General features: G+C 40.1%; 3 protein-coding genes across 3 annotated transcripts; 1 reads left to right on the top strand and 2 right to left on the bottom strand.

Moving 5' to 3' along the window:
- Positions 1–59: 59 nt before the first annotated feature.
- Positions 60–4,685, bottom strand: usp39 (ubiquitin specific peptidase 39). The gene is made up of 13 exons (XM_041937046.1): positions 4,494–4,685; positions 4,091–4,169; positions 3,889–3,983; positions 3,677–3,813; positions 3,060–3,212; positions 2,750–2,975; positions 2,554–2,628; positions 2,222–2,289; positions 1,646–1,834; positions 1,242–1,384; positions 916–1,051; positions 673–759; positions 60–285 (listed from the first exon to the last, which is right to left on the bottom strand). Exons 1-13 carry the CDS (start codon positions 4,552–4,554, stop codon positions 232–234), a joined length of 1,503 nt encoding a protein of 500 aa, XP_041792980.1. The 5' UTR covers positions 4,555–4,685; the 3' UTR covers positions 60–231.
- A 13-nt stretch (positions 4,686–4,698) lies between these two features.
- c5h2orf68 (chromosome 5 C2orf68 homolog) lies at positions 4,699–7,307 on the top strand. The gene is made up of 4 exons (XM_041937047.1): positions 4,699–5,146; positions 5,956–6,071; positions 6,159–6,304; positions 6,400–7,307. Exons 1-4 carry the CDS (start codon positions 5,037–5,039, stop codon positions 6,520–6,522), a joined length of 495 nt encoding a protein of 164 aa, XP_041792981.1. The 5' UTR covers positions 4,699–5,036; the 3' UTR covers positions 6,523–7,307.
- Positions 7,308–15,724: 8,417 nt separating this feature from the next.
- mat2ab (methionine adenosyltransferase II, alpha b) lies at positions 15,725–20,840 on the bottom strand. Its single transcript, XM_041937855.1, has 9 exons — positions 20,602–20,840; positions 19,741–19,818; positions 19,522–19,644; positions 19,305–19,417; positions 19,046–19,189; positions 18,735–18,953; positions 18,470–18,652; positions 18,217–18,350; positions 15,725–17,528 (listed from the first exon to the last, which is right to left on the bottom strand). Exons 1-9 carry the CDS (start codon positions 20,696–20,698, stop codon positions 17,426–17,428), a joined length of 1,194 nt encoding a protein of 397 aa, XP_041793789.1. The 5' UTR covers positions 20,699–20,840; the 3' UTR covers positions 15,725–17,425.
- Between the last annotated feature and the right edge of the window lie 1,970 nt (positions 20,841–22,810).

Below are 22,810 nucleotides of genomic sequence, written 5' to 3'. Positions count from 1 at the left end.
ACCTAAAAGTAAATTAGATTAAAAGTTTCTAAACTTGAACTTACAGACAGAGACACATATCCAGGAGCTTGTTTATTTAGAAACTTCCACAGAGTAAAAAGATAAAACAGTGAAAAAAAACACAGACATTTACATTTATTTTTTGTGGCTATAAAGAAAAAGTCCTGATGCTCTCAACCCAGTTCATTTCCAAAACAGTCGCCATTTACACTGACGTAAATCCTGCCTCACTTACACCCCTGTGTGGTTGTTTGTGTCATCATCACTCTCTTGTCTCTTCCAGATCTAGGAGGGAGAAAAACACATCCTTACAAAATGGTCATTTATGTATGTAATGAATAACAAGTGCAGATTTTAGATAATGTTTTATGCACAGCATCTACGATCAGAAAGGAACCTGAATGTTGTAAATAGTAATACTGCCCATTTTTTATTTATTTCATATTGCTACTGTTGCTCCCAATCATTACAGTTACAGTAAATACACGCTAAATAATCTGTGTCACAATTAGAAGCTGTGACTGGAATTACAAATTCAATTCATTTTAGTGTTATGTGAATGTCATCAGATGAATGTTTTATGTCATATCATGTTGCACAAGAAAGGCATGGAGCCAAGACACTGCTACGTTTACATTTTTCAACAGCCACAGAATGAGTGTGAGGACTTGCCTGGATGTAGGCCTCTGACAGTGTTATCATCTGGGGAAGAATGTCAGTCACCTGCAGATCCTGCATCTCATACCACTTCCCAGTTCCCTGGTTAAACACAAAGAGAGAATAAGTCTGATGGTGTCTGTGACATCATTTGAGCTCATAATAACACAACTCTGGCTTGGTCATATCTTAATGCATTTGTTAAGGTTGTTTGTCGTAATGCCACCAGAAGTCAGGAAACTTTGAGAAATGACCTACATGATGCAGAACATGTATTCTGTATGCTCCCTCAGTGGGTTTCCCATCATGCACTACGTTGGCGACGAGGTCATAAGTTGTGTTCTTCTCTGTAGCTTGTGCTTCTTCTGTCAAGTACTCACGAAGGTCTACGTTCCTGTTGAATTGACACCATGAACAAGTGCATATTTATACTGAGGACAAAATACACACAGCCTTGACATCACTTCACACGAGAATTACATTATATAATAATAACCATTCATTACTGTAATCAACATGCATTTCATGGTTCTGTCAGGCACCAAAGTACATATTTCATCTTGCAGTACATGAGGAGCACTTACGTGATGGGGAAGTTGACAATGGTGGGGTTCTTTTCCACAAAGAAGTTATTCTTGGTGAATCTTTTGATGCAAAAGACGAGGTACGGAGGCAGTTTGGTTAGCTGGAACCTTTTGAGAAAATTCTCTTTGTAGGTTTTGTATTCCTGAATGTAAATGAGACAGGAAAGTGTGCACAGATATTTTAACTATTTAAAAAATACAGCAGCTGCAAAACGCTGTTGTGGTAATTAAACATTTTGTTGTAAGTGTGACTGTCAAAAATGTAATTATTAAATCTCCATCAACACCACCACAACTTTTCTCTACAGATTTCTGCACTGCAACATCGCTTTCGGTAATCTTCTCCAATTCTCTTTTATTTTGCACATTCTTTGCAAGGTAAGACGATGTGAATGGATCTGTACCTTCTCTGTGCTGCCGTTGAACTTTCCCAGGATGTTGAAGAGGGGGACCTGCGGGATTATAAGTTGCTCTTTCTCATCCTTGTACAGTGGAGCTGTTGGGAGGTCAAGGGTCAGAAACAGGAAGGTAGACTCGGACATCTGCTCCTGGTACTCCTCTGTAACAAGCAATGCCTCTTTCTCCTCTGGTAGCTGGGGGAAAAAAAGTAGATTCTGTCAGCAAACTTAAACTTTAGATTTCACAACTAAATACCACACAAGTAAACCATTAATTGACATTAATTGCACAGTTAGAGATTTGAGGGGCAGTGAAAATAGAGAATATTCTTTCTGCTTTTGCCTTCTGTCCAACCAACACAACCTCCTCAGTCACTTAAGGTGATTTCTCCTGATGTTGCTTTTCATTTGGGCTGCTAAAGCTATTAAGCTTAAGTCCTGAGTAGTGTATCTTAAATTATGTGTGAACAATAAACTTTGATTTAATCTTTATTTTCACAAGAAAATCAATTTAGAAGAAAAAGCTTTTTTTTAAAATGCTACAAACCAACATAACAAACATAACAGCAGCAAGAAACTCACTAAATCTGGGTGTGGAAGTTTCTTGGAGAAGATCCGCATGGAGCCTTGAAATGCTTTTGTAATGATTGCTATGATTGCACAAAGACAAATGAGAAGGGAGGTTAATTCACATTTTTTAACAGTATTTTACATTCTCAAAATGCTAAAGAAAAAGAGAAAGAGAAAATAGAAAAGGATATAACATTTGATATAAAACTGTATGCAAGTTTTTTCTTTGGCTTTACCATTAATGTGCCAAATACTCATCTAAATTTCACATTAAAGGCTACATTTACATATATTATGGCCTAACAATTACGGTCCGAACCGCTTTAAATTCTCCTCCTACTCACATGGTTTTTTCTTTGTGCCTCCAAGAGCACCATGCAGAGCATTCAAGAACCACGTCATGAAGTCCACAGCATCTCCTACAGAACAGAAAACAATCGATCAGCACCACAGCCTAGTCTCCACAGGGCAGGTGTTAAAAGCCTACTTGAAATCTGCAATACGTAATACAGTACAATGCTACAGTTTCTAAAGCAATACCTTGCTTGGTAATTTGGAAGTTCTTCTTGCTGCACAGAACCACAGCCTGCAGCATCTCATGGGGAGACACGTGGGCCTTGAAGTTTCTCGGGTTCCAAAGTTTGCGCATCAGCTCACCAAACCTCTGCACCAAGAGGAACATGATGTCCCCTGGGGGCCTGCGGATTCCCCTGTAGTTTTCCTCCTCCAGGAAGTAGTTTCGCAAAGGTGGAACATTGGAAAAAGCCTAGGAAGAAAATCAAATGGTTGGGATTATTTAAAACGTTTATTATTAAGTCCTAATAAGGTCCACTTTTGCAGTTTTTCATACCTGTAACACCACATTGGCATAGTCATTGGCTTTGATGTTGTTGAGGCCAACAATGCCTGGCAGGTAGGTTGTACCATCATAGGCTCGGTACAGTTTACCCTGCTTGTCCAGCCCTGCAATGTGCTGCTTGGTGAAAGTTGGCTTCAACACATACTGTAGAGAAAGTGTCAACAAATTATAAACACAAAAGTACCATACAATATTTCTGATTCAGTGCCTTAATATTGACAATGTGATGCTGCAAGTATGACTCTTGGTTATTGTGCAATATTATTTAACTTGTGTCATCAGTGCATGATGCATTCTCAGACAAAAAAAATAATAATAATACTGTATGACTTAACTGTGGTGCAAAGTTTAAGACCAAGATCAGATGACATTTCAGCTTTATCTTGACAGAAAAATAACCAAACTCTGCAACTAAAATATAGTTTTATACCACAAACCAATACTGTATTGATCATTTACCTCTCACCTCCACTCACAACATTCAGTGTGGGATTTAAGTTGGCTTTTTTTAATATAGCTAGTGCTGAAAATTAAAAGTAATTCAATATTTTAGAACAAAAGTTTACTTTTAACACACCATGAGTCTGTGACACCATGATGTTACTCACCGTGATGTCTTCTAGTGAAGAGTCAATGATCTCGTAGTTGTCTGGCAGACAGTAAAACTTGAGTGTGTGCAGATTCAGGAACACATGATGGGTGAACTGCACACTGTGAGTGTAAGCATGGGACTTCAGACCTCTACCTACAAGCAAGCATAAATCAGACCTGGCACAACACGGTGATCGATCCCTGGTTAAACGTCAGATATCTCACGTACCTTGAAAGTATTTCCCGCATATAAGGCAGGCATAGACATTGATATGCGAGAGAGAGATGGAGCAGAGTTTCTCAAAGTCGAAGTCCAGCACACTCCTGGTGAAGAAACCGACAAAACTTGGAATCAGCTGCAGAGCTGTAGAGGACAAGGCTAACTAGCATTTAGCACCGAAATTAGCTGTACACATTCAACTTCATCTTACCTGTTTATAGTGTCAAGATAAGGGCAGTGACGACTTCTCCGGTCTTCTACTACACGTCCTCTGCTTATTTTGGTTGCCACTGCAACATAAAGTGAAACAAAATAAAGAAGAGTTTAATTGCCTTTTATTAAACCGGTTGAACGCAAGTTAGCTAAACGTGCTAGCTAACCTAGCGTTTATGGTGTTTGGAGATGATGAATTTGATACACAGAGAGAACTCGGGGGACGGTACATTTGTTTTAGCAAGCTGTAACTACACAGTAGTAGTACTTGTTGACCCGCCTGTGTATGACTGGACCGACCCGTAAAAAATCGAACGCACTTTCATTTGGCTTCTAGTAACATTAGCTACCGGCTAACCAAACGTAGGACAGACGTTAGCGTTAGAAGTAAATACTCTTACCTCTGTCTTCGTTGTCATCATCGTCCACATCAGGCTCTCTTTCTCGCTTCAGAGAAACCATCACGACGATTAGCCTGGGAGCTTAATGTCAAAACAACATAGACGGTGCAACTTTATTTGGAAGAGATGAATGGGTCAAGCACTGTGCACGTCGAAACTCGCGGTGGTTGTACGTCGCAACTACGAGGAAGCAGACTAAAACCTAACACGGAGTTTGAAGCTAGATACTCCGATCCCGAAGCTGTTCAATGCCACACCAATGTGATATCTTGCTGATTTAGTGACTTCACAACCTAGTGCTTCTATTGAAAGTTGTGTACTTTATAGCTTTTTTGTGTTTTTGAGAGCTTTGTCAGCTTTCTTTTTAAATAACATGTGCATTTTTAGATATTAATTATTTGTAAACTCCGGGAGTGTTACAATTGGACAACAATTTACCGTTAGCTAGCATGTAGCTTTTTGTCAGTGTCTATGGATCTGGCCGTGACTTGTTGCAATCATTAGCCCAAAATTACTGTCGCCGTCTTGGAAGTCTTTGTTGAAATGGATATTTTAAGAGACGATGAAACGCATGAGCTGAAATACAAACCAGGGGGCCGTTTGGATATGAGCCACGGCTTCCTACACCATATCCGGAGGAACCAGATTGCTAGGTGATTTCCTCAAGTACCGTTAGCTAATGCTAGTAGCTAGCGTGATTGCTAGGTTGTTCACAACATCCAGCCACAACATCTGAAGTTGCAATCACACATTTTTATGGAGCTGATCTGATGGTGAAGGAAGGTTTATTGGTAGAGCAGGTGATGATTAATACATCTTTTACGCTTAAAGTGAAAATGGAAATAAATGTCACACAGGCCTATTGGCCAGAGCAATCCGTGGTTTAGGACCAAAATATGTCATGCCAACAACATATAGTTAGCTGCTTATCGTAAAAAAAGTCAGGTTGCAGGATGGTGTGAGTTTGAAGTACAGTGGATCTTTGACTTCATATTCTTATGCTAAACGCTGTTTTTGTTTTCTCTGCTGTGTACAATTGTGTCAGACTTTACTGACAAACCATTGTCACAACATTGTTATATGAAGAGAAGGATGCATTTGAGTGCCAAAATTCATTCGTCTCTGTAATGCATTCACTAAAGCAAATAAACAGAAATAAATTTGAATGTAGAAAAATAAGTTGTAATGAAGAAGCTTACAAGCAACCTTAGATTTTGTATATTTAGTAGCAGTAGTAGTATGATAGTATATTGGGTTTTTTTGTTTGTTTTATGGGAACTGAATTGCAACTTGTTATTCTTGTTTAAACAACGGTAAAACAAGAACAATATTGCCTTATTACTATTGTTTAACTAGATTACAAGGTCAGAGGTATGCTGCACTGTATGTTTTTCAAACAGGTATGTTATATTGTACATTTCCAAGCAGTAACAAAATGACAAAATGTTGATTTCTCTTCAAGAGATGACTATGATAAAGAGGTGAAGCAAGCCAAAGAGCTTCAGCGACGGAGGCACACCACAACCCCTAGAAGACCCCGTCGACCTGATATCCAGGTGTACCATCCTCGACGCAGACGTAAGTTTGATGCACTTTGTTGCTTTGCCCACAATAAATCCACTGAATCCAGTGAAGAGAATATGCATGTGTGTGCTCATTTTCCAGATGGATCTGAGCCAGGGGCTGGTGCTGAGGCTGAAGAGTGGAATGAGAGTGGGTCAAGCACAGAGACAGAAACCCATGGAACTGAGCTCTTCTGGCTGGACTATCAGGCAGACTCTGGTACCATTACCTCCTTCCTTGTGCACAAGGTTAATGCACATCCCTTTGACTGATGTTTCTTGCTCTTTGGTCTCTTTTATTTTGCTTTTGTCTTAATTTCCCCCTGTTCTTTCTGTTTCTAAAGGAGGATAAGCCTGAGAAGGTGGTGGAACGGGTTGCACAGAAGAACATCCTGGATTCAGCCATGAGGGCAGCTCTAGAGGCTCGAATTCGAAAAGAAATGGACAGTAGACGAGACAAATGCTGACTGATGTTCTTCAAACAGTAGATTATGATGACAGAGGGGCTCCAGGCAAAGAGGAGTAATATTTCATTTTCAGTTCTGCGCTCCTCCAAAGCATCAACGCTGTTGACAGTGTTTGGGGCATAATGAGGACACTGGGATCATGTACAGTGACTGTCAGCACAGATACAACTTGATGGCCAACAATCAAAGCCGTCTTCTGTTTTTAAAGGAGAAGAAACAGCACTTATCATAGACAGAATGGTTGGGAGTCAGCTGTCAGGTTCATGTTTACTACATTTTACTCATCTTGGACTGTTACCTCATACCTTCATTCATAACTTTAGGGAGGCTTCAAGTTGACTGGACCTATAAAATCATGTTGTTACTTTCTAACAGTTAAATCCAGAGAGGAGAAGGTACTCTTTGACAGAGAGCACTGTTAACCTTCCTCCTCTGTTGAACATGTCCTGTGATTCTTGTGTTTACAGAGATCTAGTTTTTATAAGAAGATTTATACTTTTTTTTTGTAAAATGCTGTGAACAGAACACCAGTCTATCAGCAGATTCATGTTTAGAAATGTGAGAATTTAGTTTTGTTCCTTTTTGAGTTGGAGAGTTCGGTGGATGTAGCCATGATGATGAGCCATGATTTGTGTGGCAACTGTGTGTCGTTGTTTTCAGTATTCTAATTTATTTTGGTTTGTTTAAATACTTTTATTTTTGATACTGTAATATTTTTTTGAGGAAACAACTCTTTAAATATAAAATGAAATATACACAAAAGCCATTTGTTACTGTCCAAATGTGTCTGGATGTGCACACAAGAAATTGAACAGCCATGAATTGTGATTGCTCTCAATGTCTTGACGTGCTATAAAAAACACTCAAATCTATGTGGAAAAATAACAGATCAACACTTTTTCCTGACTTTGATCACTTCTATCCTGAAATATATATTGGTAAGAATACGTATTGGGACAGAGCAAAATACTGCATCAGTTTCACTTGACGGATAAAAGTGTTTCACATCATGTCTATCAGCAGGTGGCAGTATGAGTCAAGGTTTCAACCCTGCAGACCTGTGTGTTTTAATTCCAAGTCAAATGAGACATTGGACCATTAATGTATACTGTGCTCTAACTTAGCCAAATAGTCAGTCATTCTGAAATATCACTGGTTCTCCTGTGGGTGAGGACAGTTTGGACAATATTGAATTGAATTGAATTTGCACCACTTTTTACCTAAAAGGTTGAATCTTTAAAGCGAAACCTAGAATTTGCACAGTCACTGGTGTATAAAATTAGGTGGTGCTTGTCTGACAATGAACAATTCTTGGACTTTGTACACAAAATACAAAGTCTTTTGTGCATTAGGCCAGAACTCTTACACAGCAGTCCAGTTCAGAGTTAAATTAAGAGATGTACTACCATTCAGGTACCATTACAAATTAGGTTTAAATTTTGCATAAAACTTTATTGCATTGCTACATATATGAAAATAGTTTTGTATGACATTTCAGAATTGCATTTTATAACTTTAATAAGCCAGTGCAACATTCATTTTGTGAGGTGCTACCCCTGGTTTTAATTCTCACCATCACAAGAGTTTTCCTGTTGATCATGGCCTGTTTTGGTATCAGCCATTATTTCATTTCTTTTCACGCCCTCCATCTTGGAGAACTAGTTTGCTGTCGTTTGCCTGTTTTACCACCTGGAACAAACCTTACAGGTTTGAACTAGTCAGGGACGTTGATGTTATAGTATAGCACCTCCTCTCATATTTACACCCACAGAAAGCTTGATGTAAAGGAAAGGGATGTTTAGCTGTGGATCACAGACATTGACTGCATGGACCTGAGACACAGAAATAAGAAAAAAATGAGTTCTTAAGAGGGCCAACATCCTCCTTTAAAACTCTAGATACCAACAGTAGTCCACAGGTTAAATGTATCAGTGTGCAATATGAATAGCAGACATCCCATACCTGTGCTGAAAAGTAGAAACAAAGTTCCACAACCATCCCCTGGCTGTGGAAAAAAACAAAGCTGTCTTCACATTTGGACAGACAAGCTGTTTATTCACGCCATTGTAGGAGATTAATTCATTGTTTTGATTAATGCATGAAAATATGCAAACGTCATCCTCTGACCACATGGCGGGCCAAGTGTTACGCAAAGCCTTGTCCAGGAGGAGTGCCTCTGCTATGCTATTGGTGGAACAGAGACACTCCCCTCTGGTTTGTTAACGCCCATCTCCAGCTCACTTTTCATTCCTTAGCCAGCATGTGACTGAAGTTCTGAGGGGGGCACAAGCATTCCCATGTCACCTACAGTGCTGCTCACCACATCTTCTCCCGTTTCAGCACTTCTCAATTGGCTGGAAATTACCCAATCACAACTCACACCTTTACACCTTACCCCTTTAGTGTAGCATAACATTAACAATATTACATAATGCGCAGCCTATGGTTTTATAATTTACCCCCAGGTAACACTTGTGAAATATTTTCAAAGCAATTTACAGACGTACCTGTTGTGACAGGCAAGCTGGCAGTTTTGTCTTCGTTAACCTTCAAAGTTTGCCTAATATGTTACATGCATAGTGCATTTCCATTTCGATCTAATTTGTGTTATCATGGCCAAAGCTCCATTGTTTAAAACAAAAGTAAACAATAGCTGCTGTCTCTCTCTCTCTGTTTTCCCATCGTAGCTAATGGAGAAATATTTACTTAGTAGAATGTGTGTATTTACGTCTTGTTTTTTTCTCTCTTATGTGTTTATGTTGTCTGAAATGAGAACGCCCAGGACTAAGGACCCAGCTTTCCTGCACCATCTTGCATTGTCTATTGATTTCTTTGTCTTTTTTTTACACTCCTTAAATATGCTCATTATAATCTAGTGTGAGAAAACACACATTTTATAAAAGGATCATCACATGTACCTCTCATTCTTATATTATACCATTTTTGTTAGTGGTTCTTTAACTTTCCTCAGGCAGATTAAGTAATCTCAAAGACGGATGTTACGTAACATTCTGTAGAATTTAGTCTGGGTAGAGTACAATGGTAAATTGAGTCTAATGCCACTTTAACAACAGACAAGATATGATTTTTGGAACGTCTCCACAACTACTAAAATTGCATAACTTAGGTAAGGTGTGAGTCATTGCATGCACCTTTGTAACCATTACAGGAGAGTGCCATGATACAAGCAGTTATTATTGCACACATCAAATTGAAATTACAGATACAGCATGTTGAAACTTTTTTTTTATTGTGTAGTCTAATGCATTTCTAAAACATGTAGACAACATGTGCAATACAGCAGAATTAATTAACAAAAGCGTTTTTTTTTTTTTACCATTCTTAACAAATTTATATTCTGCATAAGTGGTTAACGATAGAAAATAGTCAAATACAGCAAAAGCAAACACATGCCTGCTTTATAACCAATGTAAAACGTACAAATTACAAAAAAAAACTAAAAGAACAATGTGTGGCTCTAATTTCACTCTCCTGCAAAAGTACAGTAGAGCCGCAGCAGGCTCCTGCACATATTGCATCAGCTGTTTCCCTGTCCTTTGCAAGAAATCCCACTGACCTCAAGCAGACAGCTGACCTGCTTCCCTTCTCACTGTGTCAGAACTCTACACTGCTCTGCTCGTTAGCGTGCGCTGACAACTAAAGGCAGCTAAAGACGGTATCTTTCAGTCCGCAACAATGTTTGGTCTCAACAACATGCTCTGTTTTGGTGTCCATAGTGCTTTGTTTGGTCTCATGTGCGAGCAGAGCACAGGTTGTGCCCTTTGTGCTCTTTGTTGTGGGAAGAATTCTCTGTGTTCTTTTTTGTTGTGGAGAACCAAAGATATAATGCTGTAAACCTGTATTAAAGCTTTACGTGCCACAAAAAGGTTCACCAAGCCAAAAGACTGTAAAGATGCAGTGCGGTGCTCATTATCAGCACATCGTTGCCTCACAAATCGAGTGGTGTGGTGCAACTTTCATGATTTCATCCGGTGCATTTCAGCTGCACTATTAGTACTGTGACACTGCTGCAGTGGTGAGCAGGGCAGTGATCTTGCCCATTCAAGGCTGTGGAAGTGTAACCCCAACATAACCCCCCGCCATTCAGAGTTAAATATAGACGTTTGACTGAGCCAGTGTGGTTGTGGAAATGCACAGCCGCTGTGGTCAAACTGCACACAGGACTTGAGGTCTGGATTTGCTGATGTTACTTGAGAGTGAATATTAAACGTAGCTTGATATACTGTAACTGTAGTGATGTACTTGGTAAAATGAGCTGGGCCAGCTTTCGGGGACAAGGAGTACTTCCAGAAGGGATTAAAGGTCACAAAATGCCAGCTATTTATTTCTGTTTTTTCTTTTCATGATATAATATTTCTGCAGATTGTCGAACATGTGTATTAAATGAACTCTGACAGAGTACATGGGGTTGGGAAGATTCTTCATGCATAGATGTAAACATATGGCAAAAGGGTAAAACAAATGAACACTGCCTTCTGTTAACTTGCTTTCATAAGAAATGCAAAAAAAAGTAATCATCCTATCCATTTCCTTGGTGCTGCCATGGAAGGAAAAAGTACCTGAAATGCAAGTGTGCAGGTCTCCAAAACAGTAAAACCTATGCTCATGGTGCAGTGACCACATGTGCAGACCATAAAATCTGCTCATTAATTTACAAAGCTGGCAGGATTTGTGTGGCACACCAACAAAGCTAATTATAGAGAAAAAGCTCATTGGATTAGCAGTTCAGCACTGAAAAGGCTCCAGAGATCCTTTGCTTGAACAGCATTTGATACTAAAATCTCTCCGAACGAATGAGATTCAGTCAGGATGTGAAATAAACACATGGAAGCATTGCAGGAAGGCAAGTTTTATATCTTGAAGCAATACAGAGAAGGTTGTGTAGATACAGCAAATTTATTTGTAACAGGAAGGAGAGAGATCACAGACAATCCAGTGGCATTTCTTGGGAGAGGGGTCATTTTTATATTTCCTATTATTGTATTTTCCTGTGTCTTATGAGTAGGTTTTGCGCAGCACTACAGCACAGAAATCATCTTTGCTGCATCTTGACAAGACAGCACTGCCCAAACTTATTTTAATGGATGTTAGAACTCATTTTGACATCCGGTTTGAATAACTGGCAATGAACTTACATCCTTATAGACATTTGAAAGCATACAATGCCATCAGCACAAATATCTATAGATTTTGTATAATCATGTCAATTTTGCAAATATTATTTGCCCTGTACAAACCTTCAGTCCTCCAGTAATTAGTTCTGAGCTGTGCTACCTCTGAAGTGTTCTCTGGGTGTTTTTGCTCCAGGGTTTGTCTTCATTAATGCTGAATTAGACCGAATTTTACTGACGTATATTACTGATGGCTAACATTTTCATAAAAAAGTCGTCAATTACTGTTTAAACTCAGTTGAAGCGAACCTATTGTAGCTTCAAATCCTGTTGAAACCAGTTTCAAATGACCTAAGATTAGCAAGGTTTACCTAAGATTTAATACCAAGCATGTCTGAAATGCATCTTTGGATTAAGACGGGGTGTAACAGGTTTCTCTTTGTTAATGCTTAAGCAGCGTTATTTTTAATTAGCTACTGGATTGTAAGGGTTTGTTCATGTATTACCTTGTGTTTATTTTGGCAGTGAATTCAGTCTTTCAGTGTCTCTGTACCACTAAGAGACCTTCTCTACTCCGGTTATTACTTAACTCTCTCTTATAGTGCATTTTTATATATTACATATTTCCATTTTTTGTTCAAGAACACATTTATTGTATCATGATATTACACAAAGCTTTGAATATTTTGTGTAACTGCTGAAATAAGAGCATTGTGGTTGAAACATATGGGCTAAAAATGGCACACATTCAGAGAATATCATACATCCCAACAGCAACATTTGGATGTAAAGAGTCAAAATGCAAAGGCTGTTTGAGGTCATTCATAGTATGTTTTTATATCCTCTACGTGTCAAGCTGAGGTAAGATAATACATGAAGCATATGCATTACTTACTGACATAATGAAATAATTTGTTATATCAATGATGGAAGTAATCTGGTGGTGTGGTGTGGTGGTGTAGTAACAGATTATTGTCGTAGGGTCAGTCTGAAAACTATTTTATCACCATTCTCTGGTAACAAGTGATGATGCTTCTATAAAGAAATTGTGCATTATAAAGCACAAAAGCCAAATTGATAGGCAGGTTTGAAACATTTCTGTGTTTAAACTCCTCATTTCTGATGAGGTACGCGGTTATGCTGCTGATCATGTGTCGTCTTTGAGCAAGATTTTGGAAAACTAGCATTGATACGTCTCGCTGTTTCAGCTGCATCAGATCACCGGATGTCCGAGACACCTGCATGTTCCCAAATCCTTTTCTACTGAGCGTCTTCTGCTTTACACTTTCTTGGTTTAGTGTTAAATTTGAGATACTGCTTTATCGCTATTTGCCCTTTGTACCATTTCCTGTAACTACATTTACAGTTGTGTTATTTTGTTACACTAAGACCAAGGTCTCCATGATCCCTTTGTGTTCCAGTTACTATACAACGCAATACCTGCAAATGTGGTCAAGGAGTAAGGATTTCTGTTATGGTGTTGTTGTGTCTAACCTCTGTTATCCATTCAAGGTTCACTGTGACACATGTGAATTCCTCTTGCTATCTACATAAAGGTCACTGATGAATCCTGCAGTTCCTGTCCTTATCACCAACACTGCAAAGTGTTTACCCCAAGGTAAATCATTAACTTTCTACACCTTTTAAAAATGGGTGGATGTCTTGAATAAAGAACTTCACAAAGACTAACTACAAAATTGGACATTTGTACAACAAATGCCATCTCAGCCAGAGCTCACTAATCAATAAAATCAAACACTGTTTTCATGCATCTGCTGTTATTTCTGCAGGTTAGCTTGGTCTGTAACGGCCACAAAATCTACATGTATTTTGGACTAATTAATTTTGTACTGACTGTAAGTCATCCTGTGAATGAGCATCTTTTGGGCTTTTAAAGCCTTTTAAAAGTATGTTGAGAGGAAACATTTACATCGCAGAAAAAACATGCTGTTTCAACACAGGCATCTGTCACTTAGTAATACACAAGGCGCATGTTAGCCTCGTTATCAACAACCGTTGATTTCAGTGTATAAACAAAAAGAAGATAAAAAATGTTTAATCATGCAATCAGTATGTGCTTTGAAAGCTGACCATCCGGTGTTAGACAAAGAGCAGAGACGAGCTCCTCCCTTCATGCAGTGCAGTTTGCATAAGGCTGACTCGGTTGCTGGAAGCAGAGCTTTGGCCTTTTCCCATCTCAGACGGCGGATGTTGAATGAAAAAGGCTTGTTGGTAGAGGGGGCAATAATAACCTCTGCTCACCTATTCGCAGTGATGTCTGTGCTGTTATATGAATATGAATCCATATATATGAAAAACACTTCTTAATTTATATATGAACCCTGATCGTATGTTAAACATTCATACTGGAAAAACATATCCAATGGTGCATATTTAAAAGTGTCTGCATGGATATTTTTATTCAAAACATTGTGAACTGTCTCACATTTGCACCGGCAACAGCTCAGAGAACAAAAGAAATGAATAACATTTCCAAATAATAAAAAATAATGTCCACATGATTTGTTTTCAGTATACTTGTCCCTGTTTTTTAATTCTTTGCAAAATATAAAATTCAAAATGACATTTCTAACAGGGTAATGAGGCAGGGGATCGAAACACAGTCGGTCCCTGTCAGTGTGTGTAGCAATAACCACTGGTGCCTCCACAGACAGCACACTCTGCTGCTCCGTGTCAAAGAAAGACGGAGCGCAGCTGGTCTTCACTGGAGACGGGTATCAACAGGTCAGAACACATGGGAACTTTGCTTGTGGGCAATTCCAGCTGTCAATGCACAAATACCACAGAACTACTTGAACAGGAAAAGCCACAAATGTACATCATGAGCTTCAACACCTGATGCAGATGGCTGTACAGATAATCTCCTATAGCTTTATTACCTGTCACACTAAGTAGAGAAGGAGGAGTACAGCTATTAGGCTAATGAAAAGGGGTTTGGCTTGGGGTCAAACACTGTTCAGGTTCGGGGAGAGGAACAAGAACCTACAATTCTGAAACCTGCTTCCAACCCTAAGGCCTCATTAGTGACCCAGCTGATGAACTATCACACTAATAACATCCTGATGACTCTAAGTTCCAGTTAATATATCACAGACCTGTGTGCCGTGCACATCAACCGCAGATACATTATCCATATCTCTTTGAAACATGACTTTCTTTCTTTCTGGTTAAATGTTCAGTTTTTGAGGAATTACAAACCATTTTTGGAAACTTAACAGAATAACCAATATCAAATCCTCAAGGCTTTCCTATGGCTGCTTGTCATCACAGACATTTTTATGATCATCATCAAGAAGAAACTAAATGGTTTTTTTTAGTGTTTCAGCTTAGGCCGAGTCATTCGCTGGCCCTACTTACACTTGAAAAAATCATCAGACGCCACACTACAACTGAGTTTGTTAGCTCCGTAGATAAAGTGCAGTCTTATTTGAACAGCTATGTGGCTTGCTCTAGGTAATAATTTTATTCATGGGACATACATAAGCCTGTGAATATTCTCATTCATCCAGGTCATTGTAAGCTTTAGGGCATTCAATCATTCGCAACTGGACGTCGTCAGTTTGTCTTAGAAGACGTTTCGCCTCTCATCCGAGCAGGCTTCATCAGTTCATGCGCACCAGACTAGATAGGACAGCTCTAGTCAAATGCAATGGTGTTAGGTTCAAGTATTTATCCTGAGTGAGGCCAACCCCCAAAAACACACATAAGATGTGCTTAAAAAAACTGGGTCCTAAAAAATGACATGCTGCTGAATCCCTCTGGGGTGACCTTTAAAAGGGGAAACTCATAATACAGCATCAGCTGTAATCCACTTCTGTTTGAGCAGTAACCAAAGCAGCACATACAGGCCAAGTTTTGTTTCCTCTACATCGCCTCTAGAAAGAGCTACTATGAAACAAAGGGAGTATTTTACTTCAACACTCTTGACATCGATCCATGTTTTGTTATTGTCATGTTCACACTTGCTGGTGTAAGTAACGAATGCAAGGAATGAGGCACAGTACTGTATGTGCAGCATCAGTGAACAAAGAACATTCATGAGACAGACATTTGAAAGGAGTAGTTTATTACAGAGCATTAGGAAACTACCCAGTCTAGACATGAAGCATAATACAGTATGAGCTACTTGTTCCTCTGGAAGTTGAATGCATGAATAGTAGGAGGGAGGAAAGCAAACAGGGAGTTGAGGAAATAGAAAAGGCACTCTTACACTTACTGTAGCCAACGGGATGACCTCCGATTGGGAAAAGGGAACAGAACCAAAACTTTAAACTCTGACCCACACATGGGATGGCCATGTAAACAAGGCTGGTTTCTCTGTACTACACCAACCAAATGTTGCCATTCCATTAATGAGGATACAAGAGCCAAAGAATTGCACCAGACATTTGAATGGGATTTCAAAACTATGTCACCTAAAAAATAAGACCTACGATCCACAAATAAAAAAAAAAAAGGTTGTAAAATCGCCATTAACAGTAGTCAGCTGAGGGAGACCAAAGCTTTTCTGTACAACACTCTGGAACCTCGAGCAACACACTGAAAAATGATCAAGTCAAAAGGAATTATCGATTTAATAACCAAGTTTGTTTAAAGCCGTCTTCTGAAACGTCAACTTCTCTGTATCCACGCCGAGTTTCAGAGAACAAATAAATAGTGTCGAGGTTTGAGTCCTGCCAATAAGACTCTGTGGCAAAGAACACTCACTCCTAAGAATAAAAGATGGGAACCAGGTTTCTCTGTAGCTACACCTGCCATCAATACACTTAAGGAGTAAAAGGTCCTTTAGTCTTGTCAAACCATACAAAAGCAAGTGAAATTACGTTTAAAAAGGACTCATTTAAAATTGAATTTCCAATGCACAAACAATCCAATTTTTCTATCGCAATCAAGTATTACCAACACCTCTGCAGACCCGAGCAGTGACATAGCAGCTTCTGACTTTTCTGTATTACGTCAGAAAACAGCAAAGGTCTGTGGAGGCGTCTGAGGCTTTACGCTCAGTTGTGAGCTTGTATAATTAGGATCTGGCTCGCCCCTTAGCCTGCAATGCATAGCATTTTTTGTGAAAACAGCAACAACCCTTGAATTTTAATTGTGCCATTCTAGCATCCTCCACAAAGACGAGGGAATAAAGCTAACAAAAAGGATAAAGAACACCGGGTCAGGGAATAATTGTACCAGATTGACAAAGGAGGAATGTTTATAAAGAAGTTCAACTTGTTTGAGAATGTGCCTGATCAGAGGACCCCCCCCAACTATCAAATTATGCTTCTAAATTGACTTCTTAGATGTTGCACAGACTCCTTACATCAGTAGCACCAGTAAATTAAGAGGGGTATCGCATATAGCCTAATATGCTACCGCCATGACACTGAATATAAGACTGACGATATTGACAAGGGTGGAATGCCAAAGGTGAACGACTGAAGGCTGCTGTTTGGGGTCTATCACAATGAGAAGCAGGGGAACCTCAAGACGTGGGAGAACATTACTATGGTGCATGAGTTCATGGAACTCATCCAACTCTTTAAACATCAAGTTTCTGAGGCATGCCTCCTATGACCCAGTATGATACTGCAATCAGCAGAAAACAGTAACAAGACAAAGGGGGGAGGTGGAGTGTGGAAGGGAGCCATGTGTTAAATGATACCATAATTATGAAAGAGATAAGCGCATTTCACCCCCGGAACCTTGGAGGCTTCTCTGTAGTATACACCAACAAGCCTGGGGGGAAAAGCTTAACAGGTTTAGTATTTGAGTTTTTTGGGCACCTCCCATGGGAAGGAGTCTCGGCCAAAGTGGCCATAGGCTGCAGTCCTCTGATACACGGGCTTCTTCAGATCCAGCTCCCTGGAATACATAATCAACATATTTAGCAGCAGTCATACCCAGTGACCTCAAATGCACAATCATACTCACACATACTGATCACATTTGCCAGTAGAGCGTGTCATTAGTCACAAAATTTAAAAAGAAAAAGGAGGGGGAAAAAAGGAAGGAAAAATATATATATATTCAAAAAAAAAAAAAAAAAGAAAAAAAAGAAAAAAAAAAAGGTTTGTCAGACCAGCCGGTTAAGAGGAAACACGTGAAGCTTCAACACTTACCATGCCAACCCTGAGCAGTGTGTTGACTGCAGCTTGCAGATGGAAACCACACTCATCCAAATTATAAAAAGGAAGCTTATGTAACTATGAGCTACAAGGTTTTATCACAACCAGGTATCATAAATGTCTACCATAATAAATGGCTTTTGCCCTCACTAATGCCCACATGTGTTAACACTTCCATATGTAATTTAGTAGAAGGATACGGCAAACTCACAGCTTTTGATCACAGAAGTTAAATAAAATGCCGACTACAGCAAAGAAAAAATTATATTGGCTCTGAGTTTCACAATACATTAATGTATTAGATTATTTCTAAATCCTGGGCAGGGCAACTAAATAAAAAGACAAAACTAAAGCACGGGAAACAGGAAGGCGTCAGGAGCTGTTGATTCATTGAGTAGCAGGTGGCTTCAGAGGTTATACATTACCTGACGATGACTCCAGGACGGAGATCAAAGTTCCTCTTCACAATGTCAAGCAGCTCTCTCTCACTCTTGTTGGAGGTCCCGTAGTGGAAGATAGAAATGGAGAGGGGGTGGGCAACTCCAATAGCATAGGACACCTAAAACAACGCACAGACATGCGTTTTTTTAAGAAGCATAAAAACAAAGAAAATTCAGGAACTCCTTGCAGCCCCACTCTCTAAAATACAGACAGCTGGGTTTTGACACTACCACTCACCTGGACCAACACTCTCCTGCAGAGCTCAGCCTTCACCAGAGACTTGGCCACCCAGCGTGCAGCGTAAGCAGCAGAGCGGTCCACCTTTGTGTAATCCTTCCCAGAGAAAGCACCACCACCGTGGGCTCCCCAGCCTCCGTAGGTGTCAACAATGATTTTACGCCCTGTCAGGCCAGCATCACCCTGGGATGGAAGAACAGAGGTTACACAGGCAAGTAACTCACAAGCTAAATATTTTGTGAAAGCATTCACATGCAACATTTACCTGTGGACCTCCGATAACAAATCGCCCACTGGGCTGCAGGTGGTAGATGGTGTCGTCATCCAAGTAGATGCAGGGAACAACGGCTTTGATAACTTTCTCCTTCAGGGCATCTCTCATCTCCTCCAGGCAAATATGCTCATCGTGCTGTACAGAGATAACGATTGTGTGCACACGCACTGGAAGCATGGCGCCACGGTCCTGGCGGTACTGGACAGTGACCTGAGAAGAAAGTTAAAATATGAATGAGCTAAACTCACACTAACAAAAAGTTAATTTATAGTAGTTAATACAAGCAGGTATGACAGCTCTACCTGTGTCTTTGAGTCTGGTCGGAGCCATGGAAGGGTTCCATTGCGACGCAACTCAGCCATCTTTGCGTTCAGCTTGTGGGCAAGGACAATTGTGAGTGGCATACACTCCTCAGTCTCATCAGTGGCATATCCAAACATCAAGCCCTGTAGAGAAGGAGACATTAAATCAGTGTTCAAAAAGCACACATCTCATTTAACAGAACAAAATACCAGCATTTTACACACACAACAGACCAAAATGCTGATATAAACTACTGACCTGGTCCCCTGCTCCAATATCCTCCTCGTTACGGTCAACATGAACACCCTGAGCAATGTCAGGAGACTGCTGCTCCAAGGCCACAAGAACATTGCAGGTCTTAAAGTCAAAACCTGTGCAGGAGACAGACAGCAGCAGCTGAAGACACCACTCTTAAAACAGACCCACAGACAATGCATTGAAAAGCACAAATCAGTAATAGAACAACATGCCACACCTTTGCAGGAGTCATCATATCCAATTTGGCGGATGGTGTCGCGGACAACTTTCTGGTAGTCCACTGTGGCACGTGATGTCACCTCACCGGCCAGCAGGATCATCCCAGTCTTGGCAACAGTCTCTGTATGAGGCAAGAAAGACACAAGGTACAACCAACGTTCAATATTCCACTGTCAATATAAACATCCGACTTTAGTCAAAGATTATTTTCACTTACCACATGCAACTTTGGCATCAGGATCCTGCTTGAGATGTGCGTCCAGAACTGCATCACTGATCTGATCACAGATCTTGTCTGTAAAACAAGAACATTGCGACTGAGCACCGACATCAATAACAGACTGCAGCAAAACCAGATCACGGGGGCTGAATGTAAACTCTGGCACGTTTTCACCATCGGTCCAAATCGTGCTCAGTGGGAGTGGCTCGGAGCGTCTTAAACAGTCGCCATTTCAGCATGTGCACATGTGGTGAGGAAGGGAGCGCGATCGCGCGCAACTAATCGGAGACCGGAAGGCAAGCGCAATAAACTTGATAAACACTAAATAAATGTCATCTGCCGAGAATATAACAAGACACCCTTTATCCGTGCGCTGTTGTCTAGACCAACAGATTAACACGATAACGCTATTCGATCATTGTGCCCCGCGTTTCTCTGGAATAGCTCCAGACGAGTCGGCACGCTCAGAAAATATTTAACCAGTTGATAAATAATGATACTGAAGACAGAACTGTGAAGACAAGAGCATTGAAGCAATGTTTAAAGTGAATGTCTGACGCGGACGCTGGTATGTTTGCTGTCGATGGACCAGACACAGGGCAGCATCACCTACTCTGCGAAGATTAGCTAGCTAACATTAGCTAGCAGCGCGTGCTCTTGAAACCGGCCCAGCTTACGTTCAAGTGGCGGAAAAGGCCGTGACGATCACAACTGAATGATGTCTGTTCCAATTTTTCTTATTAAAATGAAACGTGAAAATTGTACAGTACGGGTGACAAACAACGTCGTAAAAGCAGACGGAAATTTCGCTCATTTCATCACACAAACTGACAAAAGGGATGGTGTGTCGGGTCTTACCGGGGTGTCCTTCTCCGACCGACTCTGAGGTGAACAAGAAGCAGTCCTCGTCAATGAGGGAGTTATGAAAACCATTCATCTGTCCGTTCATTGTCATTTACGGCCGCTGCTGGTACGAAACGTAAAAATGTTACGACGTTAATATCAAAATGACTTTCTTCTCACTAGCAGTGCCTCGGCGTTTTTCCCTGCTCTCTTAACGCACCGTTCTGTTCTCCGCCTCTATTGACTCTCGAGCCTGTGCCTCATGGCGCAGAGCTCCACTATTTATCCTATGAAGTCAGTCGTTCTGACGTCACGAGTAGGTGGCCCATACCATTGAGCCTGTTGAGGGGTTGGAGCATACTGTAACCAGGAATGCAATCAGACAGCAAACATGTGCTGTCAAAATGTTGGAGTGACATGAGAGCCTTGCACCACAGCATCTCCCACCTTGGTAATTAAATCATCACACGAAAACTGTGTGTGTGTGTGTGTGTGTGTGTGTCACATGTGTGTCAGGCTAGAAACCCCACCAGTCTACAATCATAAAGTCAAGTCTGACAGCAGAATTTGAAACACATCCATCAAGTCACCTTATACCAACACAACATATTCTACATGCCACACGCTACATCAACTATGACCCAATCACAAATGTAATCTTCATTCTAACGATATGTTCAAATTTAACATTAACTCCTAAACTTATGTAAGAAGTTAGGGCTGGCCATGATGTCACTGCTTTGCAAAACAAAACAAAACCCCAACAAGGATTATGATTGATTCTTGTGTCGATATGAGGATTTGGCCTGAAGGTTTGACATTCGAAGTGATAAGACTGGTCAGTCTGCTCCTCAGGTCCTGCTCCTCAGGTCAACCTGCTCCTCAGACTGGTCAACCTGAGGAGCAGGTTGACCCGTCTTATCACTTCATCACTTCGAGTCTTTTCAAAGACTCAAAGACTGCTCTTTTCGTTTATGATCGTTTAAAAGCTTATTTTTAGACAATAAATAAAGACCTAAAAGACCTACTAAAAGTTTAGCTGTCAGACATTTGTTTTGTAAATTGGCATCCAGAGGATGTGATTACCTTTTTTCTGTCTTATATAAAAACAGTGCATGCATTGCATGCATTTTATCATTGGCTTAAGTGTACCAGGCAACAAATAGCTGTTTCCCAGAAACCAGTATTCCAGGTTGGTTTTAAACCAACACTGATATAATTAATCTGATAAGTTGTATGTATTTTAGCTATCACAAGAACATCAGAACACATGCTTCATTGGTTAAACAACCTGATTAACCTGGACGTTGCAACGACATGAAAACTGGACCGTGGAGAGAGGCACAGAGGCTGGTGATATTGCATCGCAACTTAACTTGATTATATTTTACTCAAAAAGCTCCCATCTCCCTCTTACCCCTCAGGCCCTGTTGTGTAATATAATCAAAAGCTCTGATTATATACATGTTCTACGTTTATAGGCAACAGATGGGTACAATTACTGTCTCTACAAGGACTGGTTGACAAGAGTTTTAGCTCCAAAGCAGGACAATTTTCACTTTCAGTTAGGAGACATTGTATTGCAAGTGATTTTAAATTACAACGTGTAGGCTCCTGTGTTTTAGCTAAAAAATGATAGATTTATCCAGAATATTATGTGCATATTGACACCAGGACATTGTGGTTTTGTGACAGGCCACTGGTCCACCAAGGCAATTAATGGACTTTTTTGCTTGTCAATTGTGAATATCTGAAATCCTGCACGTATTAATCTTGCCATTTTCAAGATACGGTGTGTTTAAATAAGAATACATGGCTTGTCACAGTGACCAAGCATTTATGACCATGTGGTGCACACAAACACAGTTGTAATCAAAGCCGAGTGTTACATCATGAAGCAGAAAGACCCGGTATCTATCTGATCTACATATTGAGATATGACGTGTTTATTGCGCTCTAACTGAATTCAATGGTCAATCACAGTGAAGGTCAGATAACTTTAACAGTGGCTGTTGGGTAATTTTTATTATCATTATGTGAGATCGAGAATGAAGGTACCAAAGTACTGATGAGGGTTATTACACACACAGGAAGTGACTCATTTCACCAGAGGTCAAACAAGGTAAAACAATCAAAGCTTGATTTTTTTAGAAGCGAAGCAGAAAGAAGAGAAGCAAAAATTGGATGTTTCAACTCAAGAATTTTGATGGAAAGTCCCACCAAA

Source organism: Chelmon rostratus, chromosome 5 (assembly GCF_017976325.1).
Source record: "Chelmon rostratus isolate fCheRos1 chromosome 5, fCheRos1.pri, whole genome shotgun sequence".
NCBI classification, from domain to species: domain Eukaryota; kingdom Metazoa; phylum Chordata; class Actinopteri; order Chaetodontiformes; family Chaetodontidae; genus Chelmon; species Chelmon rostratus.
This window is presented reverse-complemented; position numbering and strand designations above follow the sequence as displayed.

Excerpts from the sequence above, each read along its gene's own strand:
- usp39 (XM_041937046.1), bottom strand. The coding sequence starts at position 4,554 with ATGGTTTCTCTGAAGCGAGAAAGAGAGCCTGATGTGGACGATGATGAC. Across the intron at positions 2,629-2,749 it reads CTTCCAAATTACCAAGCAAG|GAGATGCTGTGGACTTCATG; the intron begins GTATTGCTTTAG and ends TCTGTTCTGTAG. Across the intron at positions 2,290-2,553 it reads AGGCACAAAGAAAAAACCAT|CAATCATTACAAAAGCATTT; the intron begins GTGAGTAGGAGG and ends GTGCAATCATAG.
- c5h2orf68 (XM_041937047.1), top strand. The coding sequence starts at position 5,037 with ATGGATATTTTAAGAGACGATGAAACGCATGAGCTGAAATACAAACCA. Across the intron at positions 5,147-5,955 it reads CGGAGGAACCAGATTGCTAG|AGATGACTATGATAAAGAGG; the intron begins GTGATTTCCTCA and ends TTTCTCTTCAAG. Across the intron at positions 6,072-6,158 it reads GTACCATCCTCGACGCAGAC|ATGGATCTGAGCCAGGGGCT; the intron begins GTAAGTTTGATG and ends CTCATTTTCCAG.
- mat2ab (XM_041937855.1), bottom strand. The coding sequence starts at position 20,698 with ATGACAATGAACGGACAGATGAATGGTTTTCATAACTCCCTCATTGAC. Across the intron at positions 19,645-19,740 it reads TGATGCCAAAGTTGCATGTG|AGACTGTTGCCAAGACTGGG; the intron begins GTAAGTGAAAAT and ends TGCCTCATACAG. Across the intron at positions 18,653-18,734 it reads TTGTTATCGGAGGTCCACAG|GGTGATGCTGGCCTGACAGG; the intron begins GTAAATGTTGCA and ends CTTCCATCCCAG.